Source organism: Pseudopipra pipra, chromosome 1, assembly GCF_036250125.1.
Source record: "Pseudopipra pipra isolate bDixPip1 chromosome 1, bDixPip1.hap1, whole genome shotgun sequence".
In the NCBI taxonomy this organism is placed as follows: Eukaryota; Metazoa; Chordata; class Aves; order Passeriformes; family Pipridae; genus Pseudopipra; species Pseudopipra pipra.
This window is the reverse complement of record NC_087549.1, coordinates 18,792,473-18,812,331: the sequence shown is the minus strand read 5'-3', so window position 1 is coordinate 18,812,331 and position 19,859 is coordinate 18,792,473. Positions and strand designations below refer to the sequence as shown.

General features: G+C 40.3%; 1 protein-coding gene across 5 annotated transcripts in view; it reads left to right on the top strand.

Moving 5' to 3' along the window:
• Nucleotides 1-19,859, top strand: part of OXR1 (oxidation resistance 1) — a 263,034-nt gene that overhangs the window by 187,979 nt on the left and 55,196 nt on the right. For 2 of the 5 annotated variants that reach the window (XM_064646787.1, XM_064646777.1), the window contains exons 1-2: nt 93-261; nt 13,520-13,602. In XM_064646787.1, the coding sequence (XP_064502857.1) occupies nt 108-261; nt 13,520-13,602 (237 nt within the window). In that variant the 5' untranslated portion in view covers nt 93-107. Of the gene's footprint in view, nt 1-92; nt 262-654; nt 800-13,519; nt 13,603-19,859 lie in introns of those variants that run through there. The other 3 variants (XM_064646795.1, XM_064646771.1, XM_064646779.1) reach the window with 2 other exon arrangements.

The window sequence follows — 19,859 nt, the reverse complement described above, 5'->3', positions numbered from 1 at the left end:
CCGCGGCCCCTTTAAAAGGGGGCGTGGCCGCCCGAAGTTTGCCGAAGTTGCGCGCGGGCCGCGCGGTGCCCGCCCGGCCATGGCGCCCCCGGGGCCGTAGCGCCGCCATGGACTCGCTGACCGCCCTCACCGGCAAGGGCGGCCGCCTGCTCCGCGGCACCGCCAGCCGCCTCTGGGGCGCCGTGCCCGGCGGCCTCCGCCACGGGCGCTGCCAGGACGGCCGGAGCCGCGGGGAGCCCGGCCCCGCCAAGCCGCAGCCAGGTACCGGCGGAAAAGGGGCTGGGGGCGCGGGGGGCGGGCGGGGCCTCCCCGGGCGGCGGGCTCGGCTCCTCGCCCCCTCTTACCCGCCCTGCAGGGGAGCGAGAGCGAACGGGAGCAGGAGGGGGAGAGGGTCCCAGCCGCGCCGACCGCGGGTGCTGCCCCGCTCCCAGGAAGGCTCGGACGGAGGGGGCGGCGGGGGAAGGGCCGCGCGTGTGACGGGCACTGCCGGGGCTGGGGCTGCGCCGGAGCGGTTGCACCGCGGGGACGGGTCTAACAGCTGAAACCGACCGAACGTCTTCCTGATTCCACTGGCGGAACTTCTACGCTCACTTTCGTTCGCTTCCCTCTCCTGCTGCCTTCACCGACGACGGTGAAGGAAAGCGCGGGGAGCGCAAACTTCTTGTTCTGAGATTTCTTTTGTGTACGAGGTGGTTTCTGCCTCTCTGGTGCTCCTGATGAACAGGCAGTAGTCCTTTGAAAGTAGGCTCAGTGATGCTAAGGGCAGAAGTAGTACCTCTGCCTCTCAGTGGCCGAACAGGTCAGTCAGGAAACAGTGACTCCTTGTCCTGTGCCTGGAAGAGGGCTGCTGTTATCACCCCTTTCTTGATAATGTCGTTGGGCTGTAGGTATGGGTACTGTAACTTACTCATCTGAAGTGAGCACTCACATGGGCAAGAAATACCCTGAAAACTGGAGGGGTGGTCAGCAAGTGCACACAAACTGTTTATGCAGAAGAGGAGCAGACGGCAAGGACTCTAGAGAGGTGATTCGGGATTACAAACAAGCCATGACATAACTAGTAAAAGCAGCATGATCTAATGACTGATTCGAAAGAAAAAGGCATATGAAGTTAAGTTTGTTGAAGTGCTTTATGATAATATAAGGAGCAGTGTACAATGAATAGTAAATATTTTCCCCCTTTTTTTTTTTCTGTTGCGAGAAGCTCTGTGCTAAGTGGATGAATATATGCTTGTTATAGTCTGTAGGTAAGGTCATGTCTTTACTGAAATGTAATATTAAAGTCAATTAAATTTCTTTGTTACGGTAGGTTATTTTAGAAGAGTAAAATAGTTGGTTTTCATCAAGAGTAACAAGATCAGTGTAGGAGGCAAGGCAGTAGGAATGCCTGTGCAGCCTGTCAGATGTAGATGGTGTCTGCTTGTGTGCATTGGATCGCACTTCTTGCACAGAAAGGATAATAGATAACCAGCTATATTTACAGTGCCACTCTTTATTTGTTTCATGTCCCTCTCCCCCGAGACATACAAGGAGAGAAAGAGACAGTAACTTGTTTTTCAGTAGTGAAATGAAATACCTTGAATAAGCCTCTGCAAACTGTTAAAAGCTTGTTGACAAAGATTAGTTAAAGTCTTTTGCAGAACCAAAATGACAGTGACGTGCTTTAGCATCCTCTGGTCTTTTAATCAGTTACAAGGCCTTGTGTTCAGCTGTTAGTATAAAGTATCTTCTGTGATACATGTGATTTCTTAGAGGGAAAAGCTCTCTGAGTATTTGTCCCCCTCTTCTGGGGCAAAGGATTAACTTAGACTGCATTGTAATGTTTTGGGTCTTTTTTTTTTTTTTCCTCTAGCTTTGAGCAAAAAATGTATTTTCTCAGATGCTTTCATAATGTACTACTTAAAATTTGTATTAATGAAAAGTGACTGCAGTTCTGGAAAGCAGGGTGTGTTTCTCTGTGTATGGAATTTAACATGCCTTTTTGACAGAACTATACTTGGAGTTTTTCCTCACCTAGGCAAAGCATGCTGTGCAAGGCAATTAGACCATGGCTCTCCCATGCTATTTTCTTTATGGAGTTTCTGTCAGTTACAGAAGAAACATATTCTTATGACTGTAGACTTCTTCTGGCAAGAATTTTGCTGGCTTTCACAAACCACCTGTGCCCTGGTAATGGGTGCTGTGGAAGCTGTAACAATGATTACAATGCTTCAGTTGAAATCAAACCTCTGTTTTAATTAGAGATGGGTCCCTTGGCATTAGATAAGACTTATTGGCAAATTCTAACTACTCCAAATGTTTAGTCTCTTTATGCAGTGTTCTGAATCCAGGCCTACCTATTACTCTAGTTTTTCTTCCCTGCTTAGGGCTCTGTGTTCATTTCCTTTGCATGGACTATGCATTATTTCTTAAAAGAATAGTTCCTCATAAATGCTTTAAAACCATGTTTGCACTTTTCTGAAACAAAACCCAACCTTTTTATTCTTATTTTTAATTTAACTTTACAATAAATTATCTCAATTTTATTAATGCAATCTTAGTAATTTTACCTTTATTGTTTTCATGCTTGTCTTTCTGAACAGTTTAACAGCTGCTCTGTTACATTTCCAAGCTCAGGGAGGCAAGTCTGTTCACATGCTGTGCCTTAACTCATTTCTTTGGATACACACAGAACAGTTTATAGTGTTTCTTAGAAGAGAGAAAGGAGTCACTGGGAGACTGAGTAGTGCCATTGGAAGCTGTAAACCTGTTTAACCAGTTTACATTGTTTGTGTCCCAGTCAAGTCAGTGAAAAAACTTTAGGAAGGTATTTTTTCTTTTAATGATTGTGATAGAGGATAAAAATGCAAAGAGAACCAGAAATTCTGGAGAATGCATCTGGCTTTAGTAAAGGTACTACCAATATCAGAGTGTGAAGTTTATTTCTTTTAAAAGGTCTGTGAACTTTGAAATAAAACTTCTAAATATAGTCTATTGATAATTTACAGGAAGAGCTAGTGTGTATGTATGTATTCAAGGTATGGATTTACCTAGAAACTTTAGCTAGAACAGAGTGTAACTTTCTTGTTTATTGGTAGGTACTGTAGGTGTTAGTGTTCTGATATTGCATGTGTTTTTGTTTTAAAATGCAACTCCAGGCTTTAGGGAATGTGTGATTAAGGATTATCTGTACTGCGGAATTAGCTTGAATGTTCAGTTTAATTAGAGCCTCATCTATAGAAACCTCTTACTTAGATGAGCTGACAGCACATCTCATAGTTCAGTCTGCTGTTTGCTTTGTCTGCTGTGTAATGAGGATGTGACCAGGAGTAGGGGACATGGTTTTTCTTCATTCCTGTGGCTCTGCTGAGGCTATATGTTGAGTGTACTCTTTGGTTCAGTGTACCACTGTTGCAGAAAGCTTCTGAGGAACTGTAGAGGGTCCAGCCGGTATCTTTAGGGGCACAGGCCATATGACCTGTGAGGAGGGAGCTGGGCTTTAGTCATGCAGAGGAAACCAAGGCAACCTAGAGGCAATCTAATTATGACATGCATCTATCTAAAGGAGTGCACTCTTCTCAGTAGTAAGCAATCAAGAAGTGGCAATGGCCATGAGTTGTAGCTTGGGAGATTCAAATTAGGCTACAGGAAAAACTTTGCACAGAGTGGTCCATCACTGGGACAGGTTTTAAGCTGACTTGATTTGATGTTGGCAATAATTCTGCTTCAAACTGGAGGCTGGAGTAAATATACTTAAGAGGTTTCTACCAGACAAAACTTTGAATCTGTGAGGATATACTTTCATACCTGGAGTCTTGTGCTCCTTCCCTCCTAGACATTTTCACCTCACTTCTGTCTGTGGTCACTTAATGGAGGGAGAAGATACACTGCGCAGGAAGTCTTGACTTTCTGCAATGTGTGTCTCATTAAGTACAAAAGTTAACAATCAGTGATTCAGAACTCCTTATTCAAATACTCCTCTGAACCAGTCTGTCAGCAAAGTTTTTCTAGCCACCTCCTATTAAACTGTTGTTGTTGTTTTTCTCCCTCAGGTTCAACTTGACTGTTCAGTTCTGAACCATGTGGCCTGTGGGTTTATTTACATTTCTTTCTTACCACATTTGAGTCTTGATTGGTAAGATTACCATACGCACTATATCCAGTAAGCTGTGTGGCTTGTCAGTCCTCTCTACTGTGGTCAAGGTGGCAGCAGTGCATTAGAAAAATAAATGTGCGGAGCCAAGTTAAAATACATCTTTCAAGCCCTGCTGTAAAGGTTAGCATCTTCCTTTCTAAAAATCTGCCTTAGAAAAGAGCAAACACAAGAATAAGGTAGGTCATTTCCTCACTTCATCTTTATTCAGTACTTCACTTTTAAGAAATTAACAGGTGTATGATAAAGTATGAGAGAGGATTCAAACTGGGGAGACACACTTCTGCGAGTTTTCTTGTACACACTGTTCCAGATGAAGCACATGTGAAATGTACCAACACCCTTTATAAAGACATTAATGCTTCGCTTTCATGTCTGAAAATACTTCAGTTGGTACAGGCATAAGAAGCAAATGTGATCTTGGAATGTATCAGGCTGGTGACTCAGTCATCTTGTGATATGTAAATGTATGCACAATCTCTTCTTCAGACTTATGTGCTACTAGTATATAGGATTTTTGGACTCTTCCCTTGGTGTGTGTGATGATAAATGATCTTTTCATGTTCTGCTTTGTGCTATTACATCTCCTCCTGCTTTTTTTTTTCTCCAAGCCCTGGGGCTGCAGAATTTGTTGTGTCCTTTTGCCCAGCCTTTGCTGTTGATTGTCCTTTTGAGTCAGTCTGCTGATATGCAATTGAACTGTGTTAAAAACTGGTCCATTGGGATCTCATTAATATACCCCTCCATACTCCTAGTTTCTATTTCTCTCTCCCCTTTACTGAATTTTTTACATATTTCACAACTCTTAATCCATTTTTTACTGTTCAGCAGAGTTGTGATGTATTGGATGTTTTACTGAAGTTCAGTTTATAAACTAATCTAGCAGATGACTGAAACAAATATAATCTAATGGGTTTTTTTATTCATACTCTGGTATCTTTTGACTGTATTACATTTTTAATGTGTCATGTGTTTTTATTTTAATTTTCTGGTTAATTTCCATTTCTAACATTCAAATAGTTTAGAAGGTCATGTTTTATTGAGAACCTGCATGCTTATGGCAGCATTTCAAGTCACTACATGTATTGATAATAATTTTCTGTTAATCAGTAAGCAACACACCCTGCTGTGTTATATGTGTAAATCTCCCTCTGTTTTGATTTAGTGGTGGCATCATTTATCTGTATTGCCTGCCAGAAAAATGTGGGAGGAATCATAGTTAGAGAACTCAAATTGCAAGTAAGGTTGTTTAGTCCTACTTAACATAGATGATGACTTCAGGCTAGATTTTTGAGTGCTTTATTTAGCTGGACCATGGAAATGTCCAAGGATGGAAACTGCACAGCTGCTCTGGGCAACTAATTTTTTTTTACCTTCTTCCCAGTCAGAAGCTCTCCTGTTTGTCCATTATGTCTGTTGTCTTTTGTTCTCCCACTGTATTACTGAAGAGCCGGACTCTGTCATCTTGACACCTATGGGGAAACTATCTAGAAGGTACAGGATGGCTGCTGTTCCAGTCCTTCAAAATCACCTCTGCTTCAGGCTGGAGAGGCTCTGTTCTTTTGGCCTGTTCTCACAGCCCCTGACTACCTTAGTGGCCCTTCACTGAAATAGTTTTTGTTTATCTATGCCTTTCTTATATTGAGCAGGGTGGGGGGAGAGCAGGACAGTGACACTAGAGCCAGTATTTCAAAAGCAGTCTGAGTGCCAAGTTAAGGATAATAGTTGCTTCTCTCCAGTGCTCTGTCTGCTGGCCACAGTTAACACAGCTGAGGATGCTGTTATCCCTTTTTTCCCAGGGCATGCTGCTGGCTCCTGTCCAGCTTCTGCCTACCAAGACCCTTGGGTTTTTATACCCTTGGGTTTTTATCGGCAGAGCTGCTCCTTGGCTGGGCGGTGCCAGCCTGTACAGCACAAAAGGCTCTTCCTTCCCATGCAGAAGACTGTTGCCTTGTTTAATTCCATAAGGTTCCTGTCAACTTGCTCCCCCAGTCTGTCCAGGTCCCTCTGAATGGCAGCCCTGTCATCATGTATGTTGACTGGTCCCCCCAGTTCATTGTTACCTGCAAACCTAATGCAGTAAATTTGTGCAGCAAGTTGTTTACTGAAGCACTGGGTATAACTTCACATACACAGCACATCCTTTTGCATGATAGCAGGGCAGTTGTGCACAGTTGAGCTAATTGATTTTGCACTTTCAGAAAAAGTAGGTATTGTTGGCTTAAGTGAGATAAGGCAAAGTGTAAATTCTCAAAGATGTTGATATTGCTGCTTGATGGTCAAACTGCTCATGTGGTATTGTGTAGACTTGAAGATGCACAACTAAATGGGCTTAAATATCTGAAAGAGGTGAACAATTATTATTGGAAAAGTTGACTAACTGTATCAATAGAACAGCCAAGATTTTTGCAAGTTTTCGTTAATAGATACATTTGGTCTGCAGAGAGTTTGTACAGTACGTGGAGATTTGCAGTTAGGTAGTTTCTCATGTATTAAACTATATACATGTATTTCAGATGGACCAGGTGTGTTGATTAACACATACTGTGGTGCAATTTGAAAATGTGATAAAGCATTTCTGTTTACTTTTAAATGTGAAGTGTCGTGCATGAGCTGCTTTGTCTCCTAGCCATTTGGAGAAGTGGCCTGTCTTAAGTTTACTTTTATTCAGTTGTTTTTCATCCTGAAATCATGCATTAAGTTATTTCTACCTATGCGCTATGCAGCAGGCTGAATAGAAGAAAAGAGGGGCATGTGTTGGGGGCATCACAAAATGAACTTGAATCTGTGTTGCAGGAAAAAGTTGTTCTGATGTTAAAGTGCTGAGGCAATGGCAGCAAGGTCCTGGATGCATTTAACTTGAGGATTTGATTGAGAAAAATGTGAACAGAAGCATCATGTGGAGAGCAGTGATAAGGATCAAGAATTTTGAGAGCATGACTTGCTTGGAAAGACTGAATCACAGAATAAGTAGCAGTTGCTTAGCAAGAGGAGACTGAAGGAGGCATTGTTTATGACACTGCCTTGGTCTGGAAACCTACCATTTTGACTAGAAAACTGTAGGCTCCAAGCATCTTGTAGGTTACTATTAGGGCCTCTTTGTTTCTGGCTCCTAAGACATGGGAAGATAACTGAAAATCATCATCATGACTAGGCTTCGCGAATGAAGATTTGGGAAAGGCTCTATCCACGTTTCTTACAAGCATGCTGGTGACTAATAAGGCCAATACAAGATAGACATGTCTGATTGCAAAAGGCACAGCAGAAAGACTCCTTAGGTGGTAAATTCTGCAAGGCACGATTCTTTCTGTGTTACCTTTTCTCCTTGAGAGTGATCCTGTGTGTGTTCTCAAAGGAAACAGCAGCGTTATAGATGGTGTGTCCCCAGGCCTCCCGATTGGAGGCCAGAGTAGACCAGTTATGTTGATCAATATGGCCAAGGTTGAGATGTTGTTTCAGGGAGTCCTTGTATCTTTTCTTTGGGGTTCCTCTCTTGCAGCAGCCAGTGGCAAGTTCACCATAAAGCAAGATCTTAAGGAGGTGGTGGGCCTTCATCCTAGAGATGTGTCCTGCCCAGCGCAGCTGTGTTCTCAGCAACATGACCTCAATACTTGTGACTGCTGCTTGTTCTAGAACAGATGTATTGGTCACATAATCTGACCAGTGGATGTTTAGGATTGTATGGAGCGTTCTAGGAGTCGCAGGTGGTGGCGGTAGATGACCCATGATTCAGAACCATATAAGAGAGTAGACAGCACAATGGCTCTGTAAACACTGATCTTTGTACTTTTCTTCAAGTGTTTATTACACCATACTCTATTATGGAGTTTTCCAAAAGCACTATATGCCTTTGCTAACCTGTTGTTTATCTCTCCGTCAATCTTACCATCCGAGGAGATGAGGCTGCCTAGGTAGTTAAACTGCTGGACTGAGCTGAGCTCTGATTGGCCAGTGGTGATATGGGGATGATGGGGGACTTCCTGAGGTGCAGGTTGATAGAGAACTTCTGTCTCCTTTAAGCTGACTTCCAGTCCAAAGAGCTCAGCAGCGTCTGCAAAGCAGGATGTTAAACACTGCAGGGCTGCTTCTGTGTGGGTGACAAGGGCAGCGTCATCAGCATAAAGCAGCTCTCGGACAAGATGGTTTTAAGATCTTAGTGTGGGCCTTCAGTCCCTTAGGTTGAATAGGCTTCCATCAGTACGATAACGAATGTAGATACCATCCTGATCATCGAGGTCTGCCGTGGCCCTTTGGAGCATCATGCTGAAAAAAACTGTGAATATGGTTGGTGCAAGAATGCAGCCTTGTTTCACACCATTAGATATTAGAAAGGGCTCAGAAAGTGCATTGCCATATCTGACTTGGCTGTGCTGATCCTCGTGGAGTGAGATGATCATTTTAAGGAACTTGGGGGGACATCCTAAACGTTCCAAAATCTGCCATAGACCTTTTCTGCTTACAGTATCAAAAGCCTTGGTGAGATAACAAAGGTTACGTGGAGACCTTTGTTCTGTTCCCTACACTTCTCTTGCAGTTGTCGGAGAACAAATACCATGTCTGTGGTACTCCTGTTGGCTCTGAAACCACATTGGCTTTCAGGTAGAATTCCTTCTGCTATAGTGGGTATTAGTCTGTTCAAGAGTATTCTTGCCAGGATTTTGCCAGCAATGGAGAGCAGAGTAATAGCACGGTAATTTGAACAGTCTGATTTAATTCCTTTCTTCTTATACAAAGTGATGATGACTGCATCACGAAGGTCTGATGGTAGTTCGCCTGTTCCCAACAGCGTAGTAAGAACTCGTGAAATTTAGCATGGAGTGCTTGGCCCCCGTGTTTCCAGATTTCAGGTGGAATTCCATCAACCCCAGCTGCCTTGCCTGTTTTCACCTGCTATATGGCCTTAAGAGTTTCTCCCAAAGTGGGGGCAATATCCAGTTCATTCTTCACCAGTTGTTGTGAGATGGACTGAATTGCTGAGTCTTGAATTACACAGTTGGTACTGAAGAGAGTCTGAAAGTGTTCAGACCATCGATTCAGAATGGAGGTTTTATCTGTCAGAAGTGTTTGACCATCAGCGCTGAGTAGAGGGCTTTGGACCTGGTATGTAGGCCCGTATGCTGTTTTCAAGGCCTCATAGAATCCTCTGTGATCACCCGTATCTGCATGTAGTTGAGTTTTCTCAGCTAGATTGATCCACCACTTGTTCTGGATGTCACAGAGTTTCTGTTGGAGCTTGCTGCATGCAAGACAAAAGGCTACTTTTCTTACGTGACAGGAAGGCAGCGCAAGGTGTGCTTGATGAGCAGTTCTCTTCTTCCTCAGCAATTCCTGGATCTCTTGACTGTTTTCATCAACCCAGTCCTTGTTCTTCTTGAAGGAGAACCCTAAGGATTCTTCAGAGGACTGCTGGATGCTGTTTTTAATATGGTACCAAAGTGCTTCAGGAGAGGGATCTATAGAATCTATAGAATGATTTTTGAGCCCGGTTTGAAGATTTGCCTGGAACCTGTCTCTCACTGTGGCTGATTGGAGATTGTTAACTTGGAGTCTCCTCCTTGGGATACTGCCCCTTTTAGGTTTGAATTTAAGACTGAAGTTAAGTTTAGTTTACAGGGCACAAGTGACTGAAAATAATATTCCTGTAATTAGCATAAGCGTATCTAACTGCAGAACAGGGAGAAGAGTTAATGAGACAGTTGCTGACTGTGAGGTAGTCCCTGCTGTTAGGAGTGTCAGGTCACCAGGTCTTATGGAATATAAAGATTTCCTCCTTTAATCTCTTTTGTTTCTTTATGAATAGATTAAAATGATCTAATTGTTATTGAGCAGAACTAATCTAATAAAGATGTAATATCTGTACTTCCCCTATTTTATCAATTAGCAATATGTTCCATGTACTGCTAAATAACAATGTATTTGAGAATATTTCAAAGACTATTTTTCTTACTGTCTCATGATTCATTACCCCATATGTGCTGCACTAAGATCCTGTGAAAAACTGTGTTCTAGACAAGAATTTTACAAAGTTGCTGCCTCTTTCTTTGTTTTAAACACTGTAACTCTGATGCATAAATGTGCAATTTTTGTTAGGAGGTGTGTATATGTGGATAAATCATATTTTTCTTATCTTCTTGACCATAATAAGCTAATTTATTAGTTTTAAACAGTTTACAATAATCATTGACTTCCTTGCTTTTTCTCAGAGAATACTTGTTTGGTATATTAATTTATTCATTTGCAAAAAGTGACTGTTGTAATTTCTGTTGCAATGTTTCTCAGCTGCTGATATTCTATTCACTTTAATATAAGTTATTTGAGATTTAAGCTTATCTTGCAGAAAAATAGTAGGGTAAAGGAAAATGAGTACATTTTGCTCTATGCAGAGCTTGAAGATCCTCTTAAAACAGTTCTTAGCCTGTATACTAGTTCTCTTTACCAGCTCTTAGTGCCAGAAGTCCAAAGGATGTACTAGAAGCATCAGCAAACAACAAATCAAAGGCCAACAATTCAGCTCAGACGGCATACTAAGAAATGAGAAACGTCACTCTTGTCATAACAGTTTGAGCTAGCAGTGCAACAAGAATGTTTTCACTTGACTAAAATTCAGTGGCACAGGGCCACGTAGAGACAATATTAGAATCTCTCCTATAAATGTTAAATTTTAACTTCAGTTGTCTTCAATTTTCAGTTGAATAATGCCACTGATTATTGCATATCTTAAGGACAAAGCTGCCTCATTGAAAACTATATGTTCTTAAACCATAATGTTCATAACCCTATTTTATATAAATATGTTGGAACAATAAGTCCTTCTCTCTGTTTATGTTGATGATCATATGTAATCATTCTTATGCTACAGTCTTAATCCTGAGTTTCTGTGCCACGCATTCATACGAAATACTGGTCTGGTGTCTTTTTGAACACTGCCTTCTGCATCTTTCTAGTTCTAGTCTCTGAAATCCTAGGCAGTTGAAATATTTTCTTGTCATTTGTGGATCTGACATTCACTTTATCACTTCAGTGTTTCAAGCTGTTGTGGAGGCTCAGTCCTGTTTAAGGTAGTTAAGAATTTAAAGCATCAACCCTGATGTTGCTAAAGGGTGGGTCTTGTTTCTGTCTAAAACAGCACAGCTAAGAGCTCTGATAACCTGGCACCATAGATCCTCTTGCTAAACAAGTCATTCTTGACTCTTGAGTTTGTGCATAGTATGGTCAGTGGCAGCAGGTTTTTCTTCTACCTGTGGTCTGAGAACATCAGCCTTCAGTAGTCTCACTGGCTTGCTACTGGCAGATGAAGTAAGGATTGAGTGTAACCTAACAAGATGATCTCCTGTGCAAGAGAGTTATCAGGAAAATAGATAACATGAAAGCACAAGACTGATTCTTGTTGATGCTGAGGACTTTTCAGACTGCTGCATTCTATGCTGGTAGTTTTTTTCTACTTTCATGTGCTTCCTAGAATACTGGGGGCACTGGAATGGGTGAAAGATGGGTTTACTTTCCCCTCAAAAATAAATAGCCTACTCTTTCAGTGAGAGAGAGGCTTTGTAGTGTGTCATCAGGGAGGTTGAGTTCATGTCTCTACTGCTCTGACCTATTTTCACAGTTGAAATATCTCCTAGTTTTGTTTCCAAGAGGTTAGGTGAAATCAATGTGTTCTTTATGAACAGGCAGCTCAAGCACTTGGGCTGTGGGCAGAGGTGTGGATTTTAGTAGCTGGGCCAGATGGGTACTCAGCACACACGTAGCTTGGCATTCCATGCCTCCATCTCCTCTTGACTCCAGAGACTTAAATTGTGGTAGGTTATGAAACACTTGAAACCTGTATCCATCTAGCGAGGGGGAGATAATACTATCACAGAGGGAAGGAATGAAAGTGGGCTCTGATGGGAAGGGTAGGATTTACTGTCTTAAGTATGTGAGGGGATGATGTTAATCCTAACTGCAGATTATAAGCTCCTGGAAATTTTGTGTTAGGAGTTCTTCTGGCATCTGCTTTGCTACAAAGTGCTCTCAACAGGGAAGGCCTTCCTTCCTCACCTCTACCCTCTGGTTGCTCTTACTTTCCTGAAGTTACCAGATTGCTCTGAAGTCTCTGAAGATGGTGAAGGGCCTACAGGGGAAGCCACACAAGGAGTGGCTGAGGTCAGTAGCCTCAGTCTGGAGGAGACTGAGGGAAGACCTCATAGTGGTCTACAGCTTCCTCATGAGGAGAAGTGGAGGGACAGGCACTGATCTCTTCTCTGATCAGTGACAGAACCTGAGGGAGTGGCCTGAAGCTGTGTCAAGAGACCTTTAGGTTGGATATTAGGAAAAGGTTCCTCCAGAGGGTGTTTGGGGACTGGAGCGGGCTCCTCAGGGAAGTGGTTACGGCACCAAGCCTGCCAGAGTTTAGGAAGTATTTGGACAATGCTCTCGGACTCAGTGGGATTCTTGAGGTTGTCCTATGCAAGGCCAGGAGTTGGACTCAATGATCCTTATGGGTCCCTTCCAGCTCGGGATATTTTATGATGATTCTGTGATTCTAAGTCTAAAGTAGCAGGTTCTTCCTTTGTGAAATAATTTTCCATTTTCATTTCTGGCATAAGGAACAGAAGTGGTTATTCGTGTAAGACTTTATTCTACTTTAAGTTACTGGAGAGGGAGAAGATGGTTTATCTCAACCTCTTGAATAGCACCTCTCTGCAAGCTCTTTAGACACTTGGAGTAGTAAGAAGAAAAAGGAAACTTAAGTTTGGGTTGAGGAAAAAAAACAACTTACACTTGGCTATATACAAATGAAATGTGTGTGTATATATTTGTAGTGTGGGGCTTGTTTATTTCTATCTAATGGGGTTTTATTTATTTAGAATCTTTAGTGTTTATGTACAGGCTGCATGTTTGCTACAGACAGGATAATTATGAAGTTTAACACTAATACTCTTTGTTTTATGAAAAAGCTGTAAATACTCTGTACTTATCAAACAGCAACAAAAAATCTCCAGTGATCAGATCGAACACACAGGAACTCTATATCATCTCCCCTCCAGATGAGAGCAGACTGGGTATGATATAGAATCAATTAACCACAGTAATTCCAGGGATGTTACTTGCCTGATAGGGTCAATCTGCTATTTAGTCTTTCTTCATAAGTTGCTTCCTGGATAGCAGCAAGTACTTATGCAGTTAGTTGATTTCCAGTTATCAGTTGTTTGTATTGGTTGAATTCTTAAAGCATTGCAGAGGAATGAAGTCCCTATTTTAGCAGCTGGTGTCTGTTAGAATCAGCAGGAGCAAGCTGTGTAACTGGTGAATTAGATGTCTGCCCACGGGGCTGTATCAGCAGCCTGTGACAGTACTGAGAGAGGAAAATGAATTTAACACGCGCGTTGCCTCAATTTTTTTCAGACGCTGGCCAGAAGAAGACCCCAGACAAGAAAGATGGGCGACGAATGTCTATTCAAAAGCCTAGAGGGACTCTTGAATATTCTGTAAGTCACTGATTTTTATTGTTAGAATGTTATTTCAAAGCAAGTGCAGACTAAAAAGTTTCCTTACAAAATATAAGCAAAACTGTAATGTTCATTATCTTTAATCTTGGAATTCTGTGCATCTGATAGTTTAGTTTGACAGAAATTAAATCAGGGAATTAGCTAGTAGTACTTGAGGAGTAATGCTATTTTTTTTCCCTTTAAATGCCTTTTTTTTCCCTTAAAAGTCCCAAACTAATCAGTCTGTTGACTGGTTCACTTTTAGGGAACTAGTTGGAAACAATAAATAACAATAGTTACATAATCATGTGCAAGTTCTCTACTTTCAGCATTATTATAAGCTGTTGCTGCCAGGAGAAATAACAGAGTTAAGTTTGGAAGGGGAGCTATATCTTGATACTGACCTTCTGGTGGTCTCCTAATGATTTCCCTAGATCTATACCTTTTACTGCATAACTCTGTTTCTGCATCAGTATCTGAAAATGGAGCCATGTTCTGTTCTTGAAATGACCCTCAAACTGTGCTGCAGTCAGCTTTTCACATTTGTGGTTACTAAGGGAAACAGAAGTGAGAAGTATCTGTCTTGTGTTATATACGGGAAATATAATTAAGCCTATAAATAATGCTTATAGAATTGATGTTAAAATAGGGAAAGTCTGTCACAGTTGTCTTTGAACGCTTTTGAAGCTGGACATGATAAATAAAAATGAGAACTTTTTTATAAAAGGTCTTTACTTGACCTCTTGATGTTCTCTTATTCCAGGAGTAAGAGATGGGGGAGATGGAAGAACTTAACTCTTAATGTTCTATTAAGCCAAGCTGTGATACTGCTTAACTACTGAGAAGGCTGTGATAGTCATTTGAAGAGACAGTATGTGTGTATTGGGAGCAAGAAGCACTTCATTAGTGTGGCTTTTATTAGAATTTGAATATAATTCCAGCTTATACTAAAGGCTTCCTTGAAGTTGAAATTTAAAACAGAAATTCCTGCTGCTTGGGTTCTAGCAGCTGAAGAATGTTAATATAAAGGTGACTGTTTCTATTACATTAACTCCATTATGTCTGAAATAATAGGAAAAAAAGGTTAGTTGTAGGTCTGTATTACTGGCATTCGTACTCAAATCCCTTAACTTGGCTCTTGCCACTATGTGCATGCTTTTACTTTGGTATATAAGATTCCAGGCAAAGTTAAAGCAACAAGCTTTCCTTTTCTTAACCTAGTATGTTTGTGTCAAGTTGTCATATACTTCTGCAGGTTTCTGTGTTCCAGTAGGTGGGGTTTTAGAGCCCGAAATAGCTTTCTTAGTACATCCTGAAGGATGCATCACTTCCTTGTGAGTCAAAAAGATGATTCACAAGAATCAAAGCTTTTTGTCATTAAACTTAGTCCGGCTTCTAAAGGAGCCTGTTGCATATATGGAACATGGTGCATTTCAGCTTCACAAATGCTCTATTCTGATGGCTCTTGCAGTACATTTCACTCATGAAGCTCATGAAGTGCTTCAGTAACATCAAGTTTTTGGAGCTTTTGGTTGAATGTTGGGCACCATATATTTTAATAAAATACACAGATCTAACCTCTAGATACTGAGCTTATGTTCACTATGAGAGATCTGGCAACTATTGTGTTAATTTATTATTTAATTGTTGTTATTTATGACTTTATTCTATGTGGAGAGATGCACTTACTTATGTCTGGTTTCTGACTTAATCCTTCTGCCTCTGACTGTGACAACACAGACATGTATTTATCTACCTACCTGTGTTGCTTCTTTGAGAAGTAGTAGAAGGATGAAGGCAAAAACCAGACTCCCCTTCACCTCCCAATATTGTTGAAAAGTTAGTGGGCTTTTTTTCCTTTTTTAAAATATAATTTAATGTGTTAGTTTTTCCAGTTGCTATGTGGTTTTAGAAAGGAAGGTCTTGTATTCCTGAAGTTTGGAGTAAGATGATATTTTGCTGATGCAAACTATGGGTTTTTAATGTGGACTTCACACGAGACTTTTTTAAAAAAGAAAATAGTTACTATGGGGATAAATAAACAATAAAATATATTTTCACTTAAAAGCTAAAACCAAAAAGCAATTAATGTTTAAGATTCTCATCTAAAATTCCCAAAATGTAAAAACTTGAAACTACTGTTCTGTATGTAACACCAGAGAGAATATATCAGCAGATATGGTGCTGATTGAAAACAGATATGGTAGTAATTGAAGGAAGTAAGTCCCAAACTGCCTCTAAAAGATAACAGAAAACTGGTTTGTTTTTGCTGATATTGCTTAGACAGCGAACAGATATTTTTTTAAAGTTCATATAATTTCTCCTTCTCTAAATGTCAGTTGACAGATTAGATGCAAATTGATATTATCTGTTATTTCAGAATTCACAGTTGGTGCTTTCAGCACACAGCTGATGAATGTGAACAGGCTCAGAGTACCAACAGAGCAAATAGTTCAGGTGAATTATTGTTACTAGCTAGAACTTTCTTGAGTCCTTTTTTTGGGTTCTGGAAGTAGCATCTTTACATTGCTTAATTGACGTAACTTCATTACCTTAACATTGCATTGGAAGCCTTTTGTGTTACATGTACAGATACAACGAGTGCCTACCTACAGGTGTTAGAAGAGCCAACTACAGATAAATGGAGCATAAACAGACAGTGCTGGCCACTGATCACCAGTGATTGTAGCATGCTAGTGGTTTTATGACTTCAAGGAAAGACTTATCGCTGATCTTCCTTTTGAGAAGAAAGAAATAATTGTGGTTCTGTTTTCCCGATGTTGTATACTATATACATTAGTCCTATTAACAATTAGTTGATATAGTCATAATCTGGTATTTTTAAGGGGCCCCCTGGTGGTCTAGTGGTTAGGATGCGGCGCTCTCACCGCTGCGGCCCGGGTTCGATTCTTGGTCAGGGAACTCCTCCGGGCAGATGGAGCTCGTCAGCCCTGTAAGGGCATCCATCTAAGAGAAGGTCACTCTAAACAAACCTATGTCCTGAGGACCTCACTGCCACCATCCGAGCTCGCTCGGCCCCGGCAGATGAACCTTAGGATTAAAGGGTGGGCTCAGTTCAGCGCACACTGTGTCTCACCTAAAAAAAAAATCCACCGTGCAGGCTCGAAGGGTAATGACCTTTCCCAAATCTTTGTTCGTGAAGACTGGCCATGATGATGATGATGGTATTTTTAAAGGTTTGGATACAGCACCATAGTGGTGTTGTCTGCTCCCCTGTGTCTTCACCCTTCTTTCTATTTAATTTTGTTAGTTCATTTTAATACTCTTAAACTACTGTTTTGTTGTTTTCTGGTTGTTGGACGTCTAGTCTTGAAATAAGAAAATAGTAATTCTTTCTATGCTCTGATTCATATATATTTGATGTATAATTTTTAATGGAAGAATAAGTGAATTCCAAGCATTGAGATGCAATGACAGTGAAGTTCATTAAAATATCAGTAGAGAATTAGGTTTTAAATAACTTTGCCAGCTGTTAATTTGAGGGAAGTGAGGGCAGTTTGAACCATAGCTAATGGTGACTGAAGCTCTGTCTAATGGTACACACATGGCAGACATGAGTACGTAAGTAGCGCTCTGTAAATGGAAAAGGGGTAGTGAGATGCACCTCTGCTCAAATAGGGACAGAATGATTTGAAGAGAATGTTTGATTAGGGATTTTATTGGAAAAGGAAAATGAAAGGTAAGGATTTTAAGTGGCTCTTTCTGTATCTAGTAAAATCCATAAAAAACTGATTTGGATGAACTTAGAATTTTAGACTTATTTATATTTATATGTAAGTGACAACATAAGGTAAAAGTAACAGGAAAATAAGATCTTATGTGTTTTACCTCTGTGTAAGAGTTGATGACAAGAAGGTTTTGCTATTGAGGAAAGCTACTTATATTTTTAAGGAACCTTTTCAACAAATGTTATTGTGCAAAGCAGAGTGTGTGAATCTATGCAGTGCTGAATGAGCAATCCTTGTTTTCTTTTAACACTTTTATTAATTAGTGTCTTTCAGTCTTTACACTAAAGCAAGCAAAGCCAACGCATGATATGTATTGAACCACTTCAAGGCACCAGCTGGCCTCCTCAGGTCTATTTTTGACTTTTAGGGAATAAAACTATTTACATGTCTAGTGGGTCTCCTTTCTCCAGCAGTGTACTTGTATTGGAACAAATCTTGCCATTCTGTTAATCATAAAACAATGAAGTCACTGTTCATCATTCCCTTCTCTTATCAAAGAAGATGCAGCATCGTGCTTTAATATCCAAATATTTATATAAGATTCTTAATATTCAGAATAGCATTTAAGTGGCTTCCTCATAATGTATAGAAATTTTGGTTTCTGAGAGAGAAGGAACGACTTTTCAATACTGTCTTCCAGTATTGAATTGGTGGGGAAAAAATGGTTGGAAAAGCTGGGAACTGACTGTGGTATGTGGTGGCACTTTTTCAGTTTGTTATTCTATGCTTTTCCAGAGTTTTTCTATGAGCTTTTGTCTGTTCAGATTCTGTTTATTAAAATAGTAGACAGCCTAAGAATTGGTAAGTAGGCCTTTGAATCTAGGGAGATACTTCAGGAAGTCTCTATTACATGAACAATGTCTTTCTTTTAAGAAGGTATCAGTGCTGGTCTTTGGAATCCCATGCAAAGTGGAAATTTGCCTGTGCAAACATGGCAACCAAATAAGAAAAGGAAGCTTATGCTTGCCATTGTGTTTATTTTGAGTAAGGTAAACATTTTAGTTACCAAGCTATCTCACCAGATGTTTTTATTTCTGAAGACTGAAAAGAATGAATGCACTCTTAAAGGGCTTAAGCTTCATGGGTTTTAATTGAATGCTTTTAGTTTGTTTTATAAGATAGAAACAATTGAGATTTTAGACTGTCATTAAGTGATACGTAAGCAGTACCTAGAAGCTGACTGTCCTCATTTATGTGTCTCACATTTATGTGAGAGCAAACTTAGGCAAAACTTTTGAATCTCACTTTACAGTTTGTTTTAGCAAAACTTTTGTATTATGTAGATCTTCTGATGGAAAGACTACTATTCCTTGATTTGGTGGTTAGTTTTGTTATTGTCTGTGGAGCACATAGTACCTATCTGGTCTAGTTACAGTCTTGTTTTGATTTCTGCTTTAGTACTAGTTAAACATGGCATACAAGAATATTCTTGTTTTTTGCATATCTGCGATCGTACAGTACTGAATGACTAGGAGGTACTAATACAGTCTTTCGTATTGGAAATACTAGTAGAGAGAGATGTTTGCTGCTTTGTTTAGCTTATTGGCTTCCTATATAAAGAATTGTCACAATAGCTTTTTTTAAGATAAGTTTCTAATTCTAATTGCCTTTTCTTTGGCAAAACTTATCTCTTTTCTTTAGTGAATCTAGGTTGACAAGTGCACCTCTGCAAAATGTTATGGAAGGCAATTCTCAATCTTTACTTATATTTAGCAACACAAATATAACTTAGATTATATATCTTCATCTTGTCTTAAATTATAAGATTTGGTTTTTCCTAGTACAGTGTTTATGAAGCCTTGTACTGTTATGCAGTAAAGTTCTTAGTTGTATCCTCCCTTGTCATATCTCTATTGTTCTTAAAGCTATGAATTCTTTATTCTGAAATACTCTCTAAATAATTTTTTTCCTTTTGCTTTCTTCTGGTCTTTCATATTGAATACATTTAGGGAGATGGAGGTGAAAACATGAGCTTGAAAAAAATCATTTCCTTACTTGGAAATCACCTACTCAAAATGCTTATGCTCCATCTACTGTCATACTAGTTGACTTGTTTTGCTTCAGCTTTTTTACATTTTTTCAGTGATGAATTTTACTTGAAAGTCAGTGTCTAACAGAAGCTTATTTCAGTAGTGAGAGAGTGTGTTCATGTTTGTAGAGGTTGCTTCAGCTTTCCTGTAGTTGAAGAATGGAGGAGGTAAAGAGGGAGAGTGAATGATTCTGTGAACTGAGTCAATTGTGTATTGGGCCAGTGGTACCCAGCAGTGAATTTATAGACCAGAAGTTCTGGTGCAGCAACTGAACCTACAGCTCAAAGTGTGTGACTGACAGTTCTGACCACCTGGAAACATAGTGGAAAGGCACACATCTTTATATGGGGTTGTAATAGGCTAATATTTAGGGGGTAGGTATGTTTTTTGGGATGGCTTTGTTGGTTTGGGTTTTGTTTGATTTTTCTGGGGGTGGGCAGTCATAAGATACGAACACTTACAAGGTCGTCAAAATCTT